The sequence below is a fragment of the Lactuca saligna genome, chromosome 4 (genome assembly GCF_052625555.1).
Source record: "Lactuca saligna cultivar CGN05327 chromosome 4, ASM5262555v1, whole genome shotgun sequence".
NCBI lineage: Eukaryota > Viridiplantae > Streptophyta > Magnoliopsida > Asterales > Asteraceae > Lactuca > Lactuca saligna.
In genome coordinates, this window is record NC_136420.1 from 56,849,621 (window position 1) to 56,864,856 (window position 15,236).

Genomic DNA, 15,236 nt, shown 5'->3' on the forward strand with positions numbered 1-15,236 from the left:
TACTTTCAAACTGTTTAATATATTGACACAACACGAACCCAACACCACACAACACGTTTGTCAGGTCTATGGCCAACCGAGGAGGAGATAGAAGGCTTGGAGACAATTACATAATATATAAAAAATACTCAAACCATAATTACTAAATCCTGAAGGGTTTGGACCTAAACCTTAATCACCGATAAGAATATACCGGAATTTGTGATACAAGTTTACAATAGGATATAGGATTGGGATTACCAATACCCCTATCTTACTAGTCTCATTGAGGCTAATTACATACCTTCAAAATAAATATTTGCAATTTTAACAAGTTTATTAGTAAAGAAAACCCGATGACTAATGAACCTCATCATTTAGGTAACTAGAATTCTTATGATAAACTTATAGCATATACACTTAAACATCGATTTTGAGATTATATTTCCTATAATAAGTGCAATCTTCCCAAAACAAAACAAAGTATTTTGACACTTTCTTACCCGAAGACATAATAAGCTTACAAGATCTGGTGTAACATTAAGATTTAACAACTATAACGAAACACAAAACACTTAGCAAAATAAGAAATCGGTAATAAGACGCTACAAATTGTAGCGGGTATTATTGTAAACAGCTAAAAAGTATAAAAAGACAAGCATAATAAAGTTTTTGAGCGTATGAATTGAAAACCTAGTACACATATGTGCTAGGCAACATTCTTTCATTTTTTATATAATACTTACCAATTTAGAAACCAGCTATATATAACTAGAATCAGTAATTAATTTCTATATATAAAAGTAATTAAGCCTAGCAATACATTTAATCGAGAATTAACATCCGAGGAAACTAATTTGTTGTGAAACCAATCTAAAAAAATTAATTACAACGACGTTATTTATAACTTAGCTAAGCCATCTAGTCATCTCCCATAAACTTCCTTCATGAAGAAACAACAACCATCGTGCCACCAACAAACATTAACTAACCTCTCGAATCCGACTGATACCCTATAAAATTTACACAAATATATATTCTAAATTTTAAATAAATTAATATAATTATTTGTAAAATTTAGATTAATTAATTAGTTCTTACTTGATATGATTTCGGAGGATGAACTTTGAGCACCCGAAACTGTGACACTTCCCTTGCTATGATCCGGATTTTGTGATGATTTTCTACGTCGACGGTTGTGATCTGCCAATCTTTTTCGACAGCTTCTTTTTCCATTATCGAATTCCGATAAGAGATGGAATCTTTATAACATTATATAGTGAAAAAAAAATATTATTTTTTGCAAATGAATGGTAAAAAACTAATAATTAGTTAATTATTATTTATTAGGACTTTTAGGAGTACTAATCAATAAATGAAACAAAAGAAAGGGTATTTTGGGTATAGGTTACTATAAGAAGCAAAAGCAAACAGTACCTAACAAAGGGTAAATCCGCAGCTTATATGGGAAACAGAAATTTTTACGGACCCAAAAATGCCCTCGGGATCGCCCCCATGTACACCAATCATTGTCTTTAGTTTCCTTGTACCCCAAACCCACCCCAGGGCATTTTCGTCATTTTTTTGTTTCTATGTTTATTTATTTAATTCTTCCTTCTTTCTGTGCAATGATATAGTTGTACAATATATTATTAAAAGGTACAATCAGTTAATGCATGGGATTTCGGTTAACCCGTTCAGGTGATCTTATGCATCAAGTGGTTGTACTCTGTGAACTGTGAAGTGTTTGATTGAGGTAAAAATAGGTACAAGGGTAAAAATGGGAAACAACCTGCTACACTGTTGGCAGAATCGCTGAGTCAACCCGGCGGTGATGACGGTGGAGGCTTTGGAGTGAAATTCACAGACTTTATGCCGGCGGTGATAGTGCTTAGCGTGGGTAAGATCAGCATTGCACCCTTCAGCCTGACACCTCGGAGAGCTAACAAGAGCCGCCTCTAACGGCCTAGACCGGCGGTAGAGTCGGTTCACGAAGTCATCCTCCGCCGAGGAGAAGTACGTCCGACCACCCAAGTTCAACCCAATCCGGTTGTTTGTGAAGTCAATGGCACAACCTGAGGGCTCAGGCTTTGGCATGATCATGTACCCGTTTTGCCCATGGCCATGAGAGTTAACGTTCCCGGAACCACCCTCCGGTTCAAGAGTGAGCAACGGCGTTGGCGACGGTGGGTAGGCACAATTCCCGCCGTAGGCGCGTGGGTCGTAGAGGGAGGCGAAATGAGGATGTGTTTGGGTGGGGTTGTTAAGGTAGTGGTGGTGGGGGTTATGGGAGTGGTGGAGGAAGTCGTTGGGGTTGAGGTACGATGAGGCGGTGGTTTCATTGAAGCTTTGCGAGTACTGCTCGAAGATATGTCGGCTCTGGTCGGGATGAGAGGTGGACTCATCGACGGCGACGGTGCCGTTGAGCATGATCGTCGATGGGTTTCCCCATTCGTAGTCCAACATTTGAGTTTCTCCGATCGGGTCCTTGGTCTGCAAATATATGAAAAGCTGCCATACTTTGAGCAGTTTTTAATGGTAAAAAGTGAGAGTGGAGAGTGAGGGTATACTAAAGGAAAATATGATGTAAGACTAATTTACAAGCTCTAATGCATAATATACAACTGCATGTAGCATTAGCTCTTGGAATTGTGCTTTTCGGTTCTGGAAAAAGGAGTTACCATAATGAAAGCTAGACATGTCACTTATATAAGCTCATACACTTAACACAAGGATTAAACTTTATAAGAAGAAATTGGAAAAGTAAATAAATCATATGTTGAAAATAATATTTAATAACAATATATATGTACTCTCTATATATTATTTTGTTAGGATAATCAAATTTTATACAATAAATCTATAATAGATATCATTACCAATCAAGATGGTAATTTTTTTTTGTCGAATTATCCTTTTCATAATCCGCTCTATCTTAAATTGATTGTTTATATGTGTTATTTTTTAATTAATTGAAGAAAAATATATTATATACCTAATACGATAATTTACGACTTACAATCGTTTTTTTTTTTTTTTTTTTTTTTTTTTTTTTTTTTAAATTCATAAAAGTTTGTAGTACCTTACATAATTTGTTATAAATAATTCATATTAAAAGTAAAATAGTTTTATACAAAATATATCAGTATAAAGATCTCCTTCAGTTCTGTAAAATGAATCAATAATTAAATTTTATTATTAACATCCATTTACAGTTGTTATTAATAATATGTGTCATAATCTATTTAATTTTTGAATCAACCCCTTCATTGGATATGGTATTGCTAATTTGTTATTGTGAAATGTATACATAATACTTATTCAAAATAAGGATTATACTTTTTACATTATACATAAAATGATTTCAACGAAATTTATAATATTATAATAAATACCAGTTAATTTAATCTAGAAAGTTTGTTGTTCAAATTTTTTTGAATACATGTCCAAGTATTAAGAGATTCTTTTGAAATAGTCTTTTTATTCTAAGATTATGTTTGACATGTTAGTTAGGCATGTTAGTTAGGCCTGACAATCGGGTTGTGTTCGGATGGCGTGTCGTGGATTGACGGGTTGGCATGTCAAATTAAATATGTCAACCCAAACACGATCCATTTAAATATACAGATCACGGGTTGACGGGTTTGGAACATAAACTCATATATGAACCGCCAACCAATTTATTTATACGGGTTCACAAGTTGACGGGTTCATTGATTAGATTTGGGTTTGTGGGTCAGATTTCATAAATAAAATTGACAATTAAACATGAATAAATTATTGATGGTTGATGCAAACATATCCGAATTTTAGACACTTAACTACTTAAGTCTAAACCATCCAAATGAAAATTAAAAATATCCATAGAAATATATTCAAACTAAACATTAATACAACATAGATAATTATTATTATATAATACTTATTAAATATTGATACTTGATACATAAATACATTAAATAATATATATATATATATATATATATATATATATATATATATATATATATATATATATATATATATATATATATATATATATATAAACGGGTTAGCGGGTCAACCCGTTTATTTTTTGAGAAACTCATATATGACCCGTTTAATAAACGGTTGGTGGGTTGAAAAACTCAACCAAAACCCATTTATTTCTTGTCGTGTTGCGGTTCGTGTCACGAGTTGTGTCGAGAATTGTCAGCCCTAATGTTAGTTCAAAAGTTAATTGATAGATAAAAAAATGGCTATTAAATAAAAAACTAGCTGATATTTGATGAAAAATAACATTTAATAAAACTAGCTGAAAGATATAAAATAATATAAAAAGACAATTAAAAGAATGTGTTTCTATGATTAATTAATGTGTATATTTTGAATTTTCTTAAAAACTAGTCTAAATATCTTTTTAAAATAAGAAAATTCATGAAATAATCAAAATTGAGGGGGTGTTTTAAGAATTTAACCATGAAATTTTGAGTTTTGAGAAATAACCACGATCCGCAGAGAGGGCTCTGTGGATCGCTTTAAACCTCTGAGGAATGATAATTAGTACCGAGCAACTAACGTGACATCACTAAAAGACAAAAAAATATGGTGGGTATCATGGTTCCACAGAGGTGGCTATGCGGATCCATTTAACCCTCTACAGAAGTTTAAGTTCGTTAAGGAAATGGTAATTGCTCCTCTCATATAGATCCGCAGAGTCGTTCCCTGCAACACCTATTCGGAAATGTTGATTTATCTGCGAATCACACCATTTTTTTTGTCTTTTAGTGACGTCACTTCAATTTCTCGGTACTATTCATCGTTTCTTAGAGGTTTAAAGTGATCCGTAGAGCCCTCCCAGCAAATCTCATGGTCATTTTCCAAAACTCAAAATTTCTTAGTTAAATGCTTAAAACACCTGCTCAATTTTGGTTATTTCATTAATTTTCTCATTTAAAAAAGTTAATTTATAAACTATTTTTTTTATTGAAAAACATGATAGCTTAAAAAATCTCAAAATATAAGTTAGCTTATCAACTAGTTGTAACATGCCAAACAAAGCCTAAAATGGAGAATGTCTAGTATATATATATATATATATATATATATATATATATATATATATATATATATATATATATATATATATATAGGGAAAACTGAATATACTTTTAAGTGTATATAAGTTTAGGTATCCAAACTCATAATAATACGTCATTTTGTTTGATATATTCATTATAATATTGTTAAACTTCAATCATTAACTTGATTTATATTCAATATTTTTAAATTTTCACTATTATCTTCCTCTTACATCACATCTTTTCATTGAACACTTACTATGCTATATATATATATATATATATATATATATATATATATATATATATATATATATATATATATATATATATATATATATATATATTATTGTTGAAAATGAAAATTATGTAAGAGGAAGATAAATATGAAATTTATAAAAATCTTTGAAGTAATTCAATTTAGAAGTTGAATTATAAGAACACTGGACAATTACAATGTTTATATATGATACAAAACGATATAGTATGGTGAGTTTGGGTACCTAAACTTATATACCCTTAAGGATATATTTATTTTTCCCATATATATATATATATATATATATATATATATATATATATATATATATATATATATATATATATATGTATATATACCACTCTTCTTTCTTTCCTCGCGAGTAGGAAGCACACCAGCAGTGTGCGTTGCGTGATTCTACTATGTTTTTTTTTGCACTTGATTGGGTGGGCAGTTGACTGGAAGAGAACTTAGATTCGCTCGGCCAGCAGGCGGGCGGCATGTTTATCTTGTGTGACAACACTACAGAGCGAGTAGCTCTTCTAGGCGGGCAACTGTGTGATATCAGAGTTTTCCCAGAAACATAAACAAAACTTGAGAAATTGTACGATCACGCCTTGGCTTACCGCGATCCCCTGATGTACCTGAAACGATAAGCTAAAAGTTGTAATCTCGAAATCTTAGTGAGTTCTCCCAAAATACCGATACATTGCACATAACACATATATAAATAACAGCATGTACTGGTCCACAACTTTACATACTGGATTACCCATGGGCCCACAGTGTGAGTCTACATTGCCTTTCGGGACTACAACTCACATCTGGATTGCCATCGAGCCCACAATACGAGTCTCCCTCAGCTCGTATATGAAATGTTCCCAGATTTGTTGGTTACCGCATGGAGCAGTATCACCACAACCCATCCCACATAATATGTCGATGTATAACACAACTGATGCACATACAGATAATCACATAATACTATAGGCAGTCCTACAGATCTACCTAACTGGCATAGCAACTAACATGAAAACTGCTAGGATATCATATGAAATGGGCCGGCCTTGGTGCTTAGACACCTTAGTATAGTAAGGTAACTCACCTCGCAACTGTCGATTCGAAAGATAAGCTCAAACTTTCGAATCACTGTCACAAACTCCACCACCTATACTCACCATAAAACCATACTTGTAAATTTCCAATTTTCCCAAAGTGCCTCAGAAGTCAATTAGTCAACCCTTGGTCAAAGTCAAAGTCAACAATGAAGGTCAACAGTCCATGTTGACCCGACTCGTCGAGTGCAGTCACTGAATCGTCGAGTTCTTCTAGAACTCGAGTAGTCGTGAAATCCCCCATTGACTTGTCGAGTTTTCCCTGCAACTCGTCGAGTCCATGCGTGTCCAAAAATCGGGGAAAACCCAGTTGACTCACCGAGTCACCCCACTGACTCGCCGAGTCCATGCAGAAGTCCATACACGACAATCTTCATCAGACTCGCTGAGTTGACTATGCAACTCGCCGAGTCCCTTTTGTCCATTATGCATTTAAATACTTATTAAGCCATTTTAAGGTTCCATATTGCAGATCCAGCTTCCCAAGGCATGTTTATCACGTAAAATTGCAAACTTTATGTGCATACAAGGCTCTAAAGTCTTTTAATGTACGGGTGTTGGGTGAGGGTTAAGACCAAAAGGGGTTATAATATGGGTATAGGTTGCAGGTGGTCAGGTAGTGGCAGGGGTTGACAAATATTAGGTCATGTATGGGTGTTGGGCGTGGGTTAGGACCAAAAGGGGTTATAATATGGGTATGGGTTGAAAGTGGTCAGGTATTGGCATGGGATGACCAATATTAGGTCATGTACTGGCGTTGGGCATGGTTTAGGACCAAAAGGGGTTATAATATGGGTATGGGTATGGGTTATAGGTGGTCGGGTGTAGGCACAAGTTGACCAATATTAGGTCATGTACGTGTGTTGGGCATGGTTTTGGAGCAAAATGGGTTATAATATGGCTATGGGCTGTAGGTGGTTGGGTGTTCACTAAAATTATCATAAAAATGAATTTTTTCTTAATTTACTTAAAAATGAATCATAAAGACATTTTTTTGAAATTTTTTTCTTGTGAATCATCTTACAAATGAATCATCTAGTGATTCATTTATTTTGTTCGTAAAAAAAATCTGTAGAAAAAAAACTTCTTACCTTCCTACCAAAAAAAAATTCTTACCGGATCTAATTTACAATGAGATGGTATACAAAGTCAACAGATTTCAATGAATACAATAAGATTTATGTAAGCTTGTAATGGAGTTTTACACTTAAGGAGAGGTTCATACTTGCTAAAGCTGAAAGCTTTATGAACTTAGAGACCAAAGAGAGTTTAGATCTAAAGTTACAACTTCATATCTTAACTCATACCCAAGAATAGCTTCATAATATGCTAGAAAAGCCCTAATCTTTAACCAATTGAGATCTAGAAGAAAATGAGGTCAAGGTAATGACGTGATACCTTCCAAAAGATGCTAACTGAGGCAGATATCAGATCCCCATACATTCCTTGCTTCAGAAAACATGACAGTAGAAGAAGATAACTTAATATGATATAAGAGCTAGGGATCTTTTAGTTGAGACGGTCGATAAATGGCACTCAATATGATGCTGAACATATGGATATGGTTGAAAAACATATAAATGCTTTGAGGTAAGTATATTTTTTAATAATATTAAAGCGACCAATATTGCCTCAGTGCATGTGGGTGTTTTTCTTAAAATAAAAATAGTTATAGATGAAAGCCACAGTTGCTAAGATATTACAATGAAAGTACGTTATCATTTCTTTTCGTTTAACTTTTTTTTTTCTATGCTACATTTTTTAAACAGGAAGTTCCAAAGGGAAAGAAGGAAAGTCGGGGACAATGCGCATATATGGCATGCTGAACTGAGAGGACGATACTGCCTTGTCCATTGTTGATGATAGAGAAACAACAATCCACACTAAATATGGGTATGCCGAACTGAGAGGACGATGTTCTCCTCCTTTTTGAGCTCCACCTCTTCTTTATCAAATAGTCTTGTAGAACCACTCATTCCGGCCTAAATAATGATAAATTGCAACACCAATGGAATAGAAAGTTCTTAAATGTAAAAGTAGTTTCTAAAAAGAAGTGGTGCATAAATTAAAATAAATCAAAAAATTAGTGTCTAAGATCTTATTCATTTTTTTTTGGAAACGGAAAATGAATTAACGAAGCCTACACGTACTTTTAAACGTGCACCTCAGGTTCGAGCTCCGCAAAGCGGGCAAACCCAGCTCCTGACAGGATTTCAGGGAAAATTCCCCAACAATGAGCATTTAAAGAGAATTTATTTGCTTGGTTGCCCTCAAAACTTCCTAGTAGTTATTAATATCAAATGATTTAATGTCCATTTTCAATGGGAAATAAATGTTTCCTTTAATGTCCAAATTAGGTGAAACAAGCAAGGATAGATTATGCGAATGTCCGTAATCTTAATCAATAATAGTTGGGTCTAATCAGACATATTCCTTCTTTTCAAATAAACGAGTTTGATGTGTATTTGTATCTAATTTTTGTCATTTTTTGAAAATTTCGGAGAAAATTCAGTGAATTAACGTACTTTTCAAAAATTATTTTATTTCTATGGAAATTTGGTCATCATAACAATGACGTTACATATCATGTTGCTACTATAGAAACATGCAAGTGAAAATTTTACTTAATCAATGATATACGTTATTAAAACTGTGGATCCTCTTTTCCGACATACATTGTGTATTCGTTTCATATTTGATGATAAACTATTATATATAATATACATATTCTTTTAGTTTCACTTGTGCTAAATGTTTAAAACGAAAAAATGATTCATGGGATGAAAAAACAAATGTTAAAAATGAAAGAATAAAGTACAAACACTGTACTGGTAGTTTTGTTTTGATTTGTCCCAATCTCGAATATTATAACTAATTAAGTATCATATAATTAAGTATCATATGTTTGCATTTGAATACTTTATGACGGAAGCTCTTATATCCTTCATGTTCAAAGACATTTTGTGTGAATAAATGAGGCATTCCAGGGCCGACCCTGAACACATGTGGGTTGTGCGATCGTAAATAGTATGTGTCGTCAAGGGGCCCACAGTTTAATCCAACGCGGTTCCACTACTAATTTGTTGAAATATGTCACTATCTTCAGCTCATCTGTCTATATTCCTTGCTAATCCGAAACTTTAGAAGCTTTTATTTATTTATTTATTTTTTTCGCATTGGGCCTTCAAAAATAGCGAACCGGTCCTAAGAGGCAAAATGTCGAGCTTATTACATATCATGAAAATTACCAACTAGAGTCATTCAAGGCTAATACAAAGACCGCAGAATGTCGTGAAGCCTTGAAGTTTGAGGGCTAATAATTGAATTATTGAGTTGTATTTAACTATTTTTCTACTAGAACATGATTATTCGACAAAGTATTTCTCTACTAGTGATGTTAGCTTAAAAAATGGACAACCTAATGGTCTCGCTTATTACACAAGACATATATATATATATATATATATATATATATATATATATATATATATATATATATATATATATATATATATATATATATATATTGTCATATAGTTCATCTGTTGCACATAGATTGTGGCACGGACAAATGGAACAAAATTACCACATTTGTGTCACATGTAGATATGTGGGATATATATTCGATCTTGATCTCTTGTGTTGCAAAAGATGCAAACATAATTATCACCCACCTCTAGAAGGCAGCCCTAGAGAGTGTATATTATTTTCTCTTTCCAGTCATGACTAACGTAACAAATACAACAGTTATACAACATGCATGTCCAAGATTGTGTGTAGAAGGGCACTGTATGCTAAATTTGTATGTTTCATGGGTTTTAAAAGACATGCTTCAGTATAACTTGAATTGGTTATTGCTTGTTTTTGCATTTGAAGCCTCTACGATAAAGCGTTAAAGTTCAATGTTCGTGTTTGTTATGCAGTTCAACACAATAAAGTATTACGAGACTCCAACCATTCTTACATGTCATAAACGTTGGATACTATAACACGCATGATTTGTCACATTCATAAATACATGACATTCATGAATACATGACTTGAGGTACAAAAATACTTTATAAATTATAATACTTTAGTACTCTAAGACCCCACGATTTCGATCTGCCCACTATTCATGTAGTGAAATAATTTTAAATCTAAATAACGAACAATCTACTATATCCTTAAAAGGAATAAACTCATTTAGTAATACACGTTTGAAAATTGTCATTGTTGGCCAAATATGTACACAAATTGTAACTCGATATGACGATATCAATCCACAATTTCAGATTGATTAAGAAGCATATAATATACGGAGATTAACATAGTATTCATTATTCTATTTCAAGCTTAGTGTACCTGAGTTGTTATCAAACGATCGTTAGAGGGACTTGTTTGGTAGTATCATATAGTTGAAGAGTGTATGATGCTCATAAAAAGAAATAGCAGATGAGTAACAGGGTAAGTAGGTATAGGGTTCATTTTTATGGTGAGTAAGAGACAAAAGAGACCCAATAGTCTTAGAAAGATACAGAAGGGGAGATATTGCCCACGCGCAAAAAAAAGAGCGTGAACCTGAACTCCTGATTCCATTGGGTATCCTATTCATGATGGAACAGCTTCATTAAATGTATGGGATTGGTCACCGACTTGCTGGCAGTTTTGTCTACTGATTGGATGGAAATCTGGTAAATTCCATTTATACCCCTTCACCTTTTATAATTAGTTTTTAACCCTTCACCTTTTTATATTTATCGTTAATCTTTGTAACCATCGCAACAATAATTCTTCCATTTGTCAATTGATGTTATACTCTGTATTTCCTATTTCATTCATTATTTTATATTTCAATATAAATATCTATTAATTTTATGCATTTAACTTACAAAATAAAAATTAATAAAATATGAGATTAATAATAATTAAAAAAAAAACTTATTAATTTTAACTAACAATTTAAATTTTATATCACTTTTAACTGAAAAAACATAAATCTAAAAATATTTTATATATATATATATATATATATATATATATATATATATATATATATATATATATATATATATATATAAACGTTATTAGATAGCTGAATTTTGTAAATATGTTTTACTAAAGTTTGTTAAACATTTACGTATTTATTGATGATTAGTTTTGTATTGTTGGACATCAATTTCTTATTCTTCATAAAACGATTGAATATCAATTTCATCATAACTACAAATCGTGTTACTTTCGTCTTCTCAATCATATTATATAGCACGATGCACACATATATTATGTTTATTGTATTTTTAGAAAAACAATTCATGTGTCGGGTGTTTAACTATATGTCAACGTTGGTTAAGGAAACTAAATGCATGTTCTACATCTTTCCTTCTTGACTCTTGTATTGCATTAAACTTCTTCATTTTTGGTCTTATGAACATTGTGAATGATTTGACAAATCATATTCATAATATATCTCACAAGAAAGATAATGCTTATGCTTGTATTATACTCTTTTAACTTTAAATGGACATCGAGGATGCTATTCCATGTAAATTGTTATTGAATGGTGATAACCGATCAAGAACAATGACGTTATTATTGGAATCAACAATACCAAAGAATGCATGTCAAATCAATATATAATGTGATGTCATTACTTCTAAATTATCATCGAGTAGCGAAGGATCACTTCACATGTATTGATTTCACTATGCATTAGGGCAATTTATCCACTCCCAATTCATACACGCTTAACGCCCGGTCAACCATGTATGGATTCATATATGTCATAAACTTGTTAAATGTCACTCCACAGATTTACACATATATTATTTTTTGGAAGGGTTAATGACACATTTTACAAAAAAATATGTTTATTTTCAATAAGTTTCCTTAAACATCGTTAAATACTTGTACAACTAGTCGATGATGTTTTTGTATGTTAATTGAAAGTACGGATGTGCATTTTTATAAGAAAGTAAAACTCATTCTAAATGTTATATCCCATCCTAATCTAAAAAAATGCATCTCTCCCTCCCTCCCTCCTCCTCCCCCCCTCTCTTATGAACTATTTCTAAGATCACCTGGAACCACCTGCAGAACATATCATCATCATATATGGCATTCTTGGCAAAGTCATCTCGTACTAGTTAATCGTATGCAGCTTGACGAATTCTATTAAAAGAAGCTTTTCTCATTCTTGGACTCAAACTTTCAGATTCATCATCCAAAATAAGGCTTGCATAATTTATAATTATTGTGAAAATTGCCTCATTATCCAAGATGAAAAAATGACAAACACTTAAACTATAGTTCTTAAACCTGTATTAATAAATGTTTAGAACTATTTCTCGTAAAATGTATGAGGGTTAGAACCCGCGTTTCCTACTAGATTAGTCATAGTCTATAATCATATTGGTCAACTGTTGTAATCTTTTTATGAACAAATAAGAAAAGATTATTTTTATATTTATGTGCTTAAGTCTTTTATACGATATTTTATGCAAATTATATAAGTATTAAATAATAAAATAAAAATACGTGTCGAAAATAAAAAGATTATTTAGCACAAATAATATTAACCTAGTTATAGTATACGTAATAAGGATTCCGGAGATATAAGGAATGTTCGAATCTGACTTAGAACACATAAGTTATGGTACATTAAAGTTTCGTGTTAAATCCGATTCGGTTGTGAATGTCACAATGTAGTGAATCAGAGATAGATCGTTTATTAATCTTAGTGATCTAGACGAAAGTCATAGTAGTCGTTACACCGAAAGCGTGCACATAGAGGACATCCAAATTCAGCTTCGTGAGAGGAAGTTACAATGTTTCTAAGATTTAGACACAATTCGGTACTACAATGTACAACACAAAAACCGAAATAGAAATCAGTCGATTGTTAGGAAAAACGATCTAAACGAGAGTTGAAGATATTGTCTATACATATCCATCGGTATAAAGTGTAACACTCGAATTTGGTAAGTTTCACTTTTAACCACTTTATTGAAAAAAAATTCATTTTGGTCCTTTAGCTAGTACGTAGGGTGTACTAAGTGGTACGCTTGGTGTAACACCGTAAATTTCCAAAACAATTTTTCGAATTTATAAAAACATAATTCATTTGTAAATCATAAAAACATCACTGTTTGAAACTCAATTTATAACATATAAAAATCCCAAGATCTCATATCATCAAAATCTCGTGTGTGTACTGATCAAGCCGGTGCCTTCCCGCGAACCTCACTAGTACCTGAAACACATAACACAAAACACTGTAAGCACAAAGCTTAGTGAGTTCCCCAAAATACCACATATAACACATATTAGCCACTCGAGGCTATAACTCTTTGGGTCCGTGCACCCAAAACTTTGTGAACCCTCAGATTCTAATTCTGCAAGCATGCACAGCATAAATCACATAGAAGAATGCAGTGCAACAAACAATATATATAAAAAACTGTATCACATAACTCTATTTACCTACTCAAGGTAAAGTATAGTGAGAAGACTCACCTCGCGTATCTCGGTAACTCGTAAATCCCTGAAATCACTAGTGCTCGATCTCCCGAGCTATAGTCCTCCTATAACACAATACATCTCTAATTAACACTTTCCTAATTAAGGTTGACTAACCCTATCAAGTCAACACCGGTCAACTCTGGTCAATGGTCAACAGTCAACCCAACTCGCCGAGTTTGGCGTGGACTCGTCGAGTCCCTACGAGGATCCAATTCCTCTGAGTCCCTTCCAATTCACCGAGTCACTCACCCAACTCGGTTACTCAACCCCTGGTTCGAAATCCATGAACAACCCGCACCAACTCGTCGAGTCGGCCAATGGACTTGGCGAGTGCATTCCATGCACAACCCCAAACGACCTTCTGAGGTCAGATCTGTTCCATTAACTCATAGATCCAGTCCTTCCAAGATTATTTATCACATAAAGTTCATGTCTTGGCGCTCATATCACACCTAATGACTCATAAATGGTGTTTTGACCTCAAGCACAAAGATCCCAAACCAAAACCTCCATGGATTCATAAAAAGCTTGGATAAAGGGACACTCTGGACCTCCAAGGGTCCAGATCCAGAACCTAACTCGCTTAAGGGACCAAATGAGCACTAGATCTAGCCACAAAAGGGCTCAATAAGCCCTAAATCAATATGAACACCACCTCAACAGAAAAGGGTTCGAAAATGGTACCTCAAATGTGATGTTCTGGACCTCAGATCTTCACGAAGTTAACCCTCTTGCTTCCACTTGGCTATATCTTCCTTTCCCTTGCTAGACAACACCACCAAGCTTAACAATGGCTCCTTCTCTCACTCCAAACGCTCAAGCTCGTTAGGGTTTCTCTTTGGGGACTGGTGAGCACAAATAACGGCCATAAGGACCTTTAAATAGGTCCCAAACCCGAGAAATTAGGGTTTCATCAAACAGCGCGGACTCGCCGAGTCCACCAATGCGACTCGTTGAGTCCGGTCATTAATCCGGATGAGAAATCGCATCTCTACTCGGCGAGTCTACGCACCAACTCTCTGAGTTCTTCCACAAAACTCAAAATAAAATGAATAAATATAATACCTGAAATTCCGGATGTTACAATTCTCCTCCACTTGAATCTGACTTCGCCCTCGAAGTCTCATCTGTGAAATAGCTCCGGATGTTGATCCCGCATCTCACGTTCTAGCTCCCAGGTCAACTCGGATCCTTTCCGAAGTTGCCACTGAACCTGTACCAGAGGCACCTCCTTGTTCCTCAGAACCTTGATCTTCCGATCCACAATCGCAACTGGTCTCTCCGCGTAGTTTAGGCTTGCATCCACCTGAATTTCCTCTAACG

The 15,236-nt window shown here is 33.7% G+C and overlaps 1 protein-coding gene across 1 annotated transcript; it reads right to left on the bottom strand.

The window, feature by feature from the left end:
* Window positions 1-648: 648 nt before the first annotated feature.
* LOC145041918 (uncharacterized) lies at window positions 649-2,498 on the bottom strand. Its single transcript, XM_078990166.1, has 3 exons — window positions 1,772-2,498; window positions 1,081-1,241; window positions 649-992 (listed from the first exon to the last, which is right to left on the bottom strand). Exons 1-3 carry the CDS (start codon window positions 2,443-2,445, stop codon window positions 967-969), a joined length of 861 nt encoding a protein of 286 aa, XP_078846292.1. The 5' UTR covers window positions 2,446-2,498; the 3' UTR covers window positions 649-966.
* Window positions 2,499-15,236: the final 12,738 nt, after the last annotated feature.

Coding starts and splice junctions, on each gene's coding strand:
- LOC145041918 (XM_078990166.1), bottom strand. CDS start 2,445: ATGTTGGACTACGAATGGGGAAACCCATCGACGATCATGCTCAACGGC. Junction 1,242..1,771: donor TTCTGCCAACAGTGTAGCAG/GTTGTTTCCCAT, acceptor AATGTTATAAAG/ATTCCATCTCTTATCGGAAT. Junction 993..1,080: donor ATCCTCCGAAATCATATCAA/GTAAGAACTAAT, acceptor TAAATTTTATAG/GGTATCAGTCGGATTCGAGA.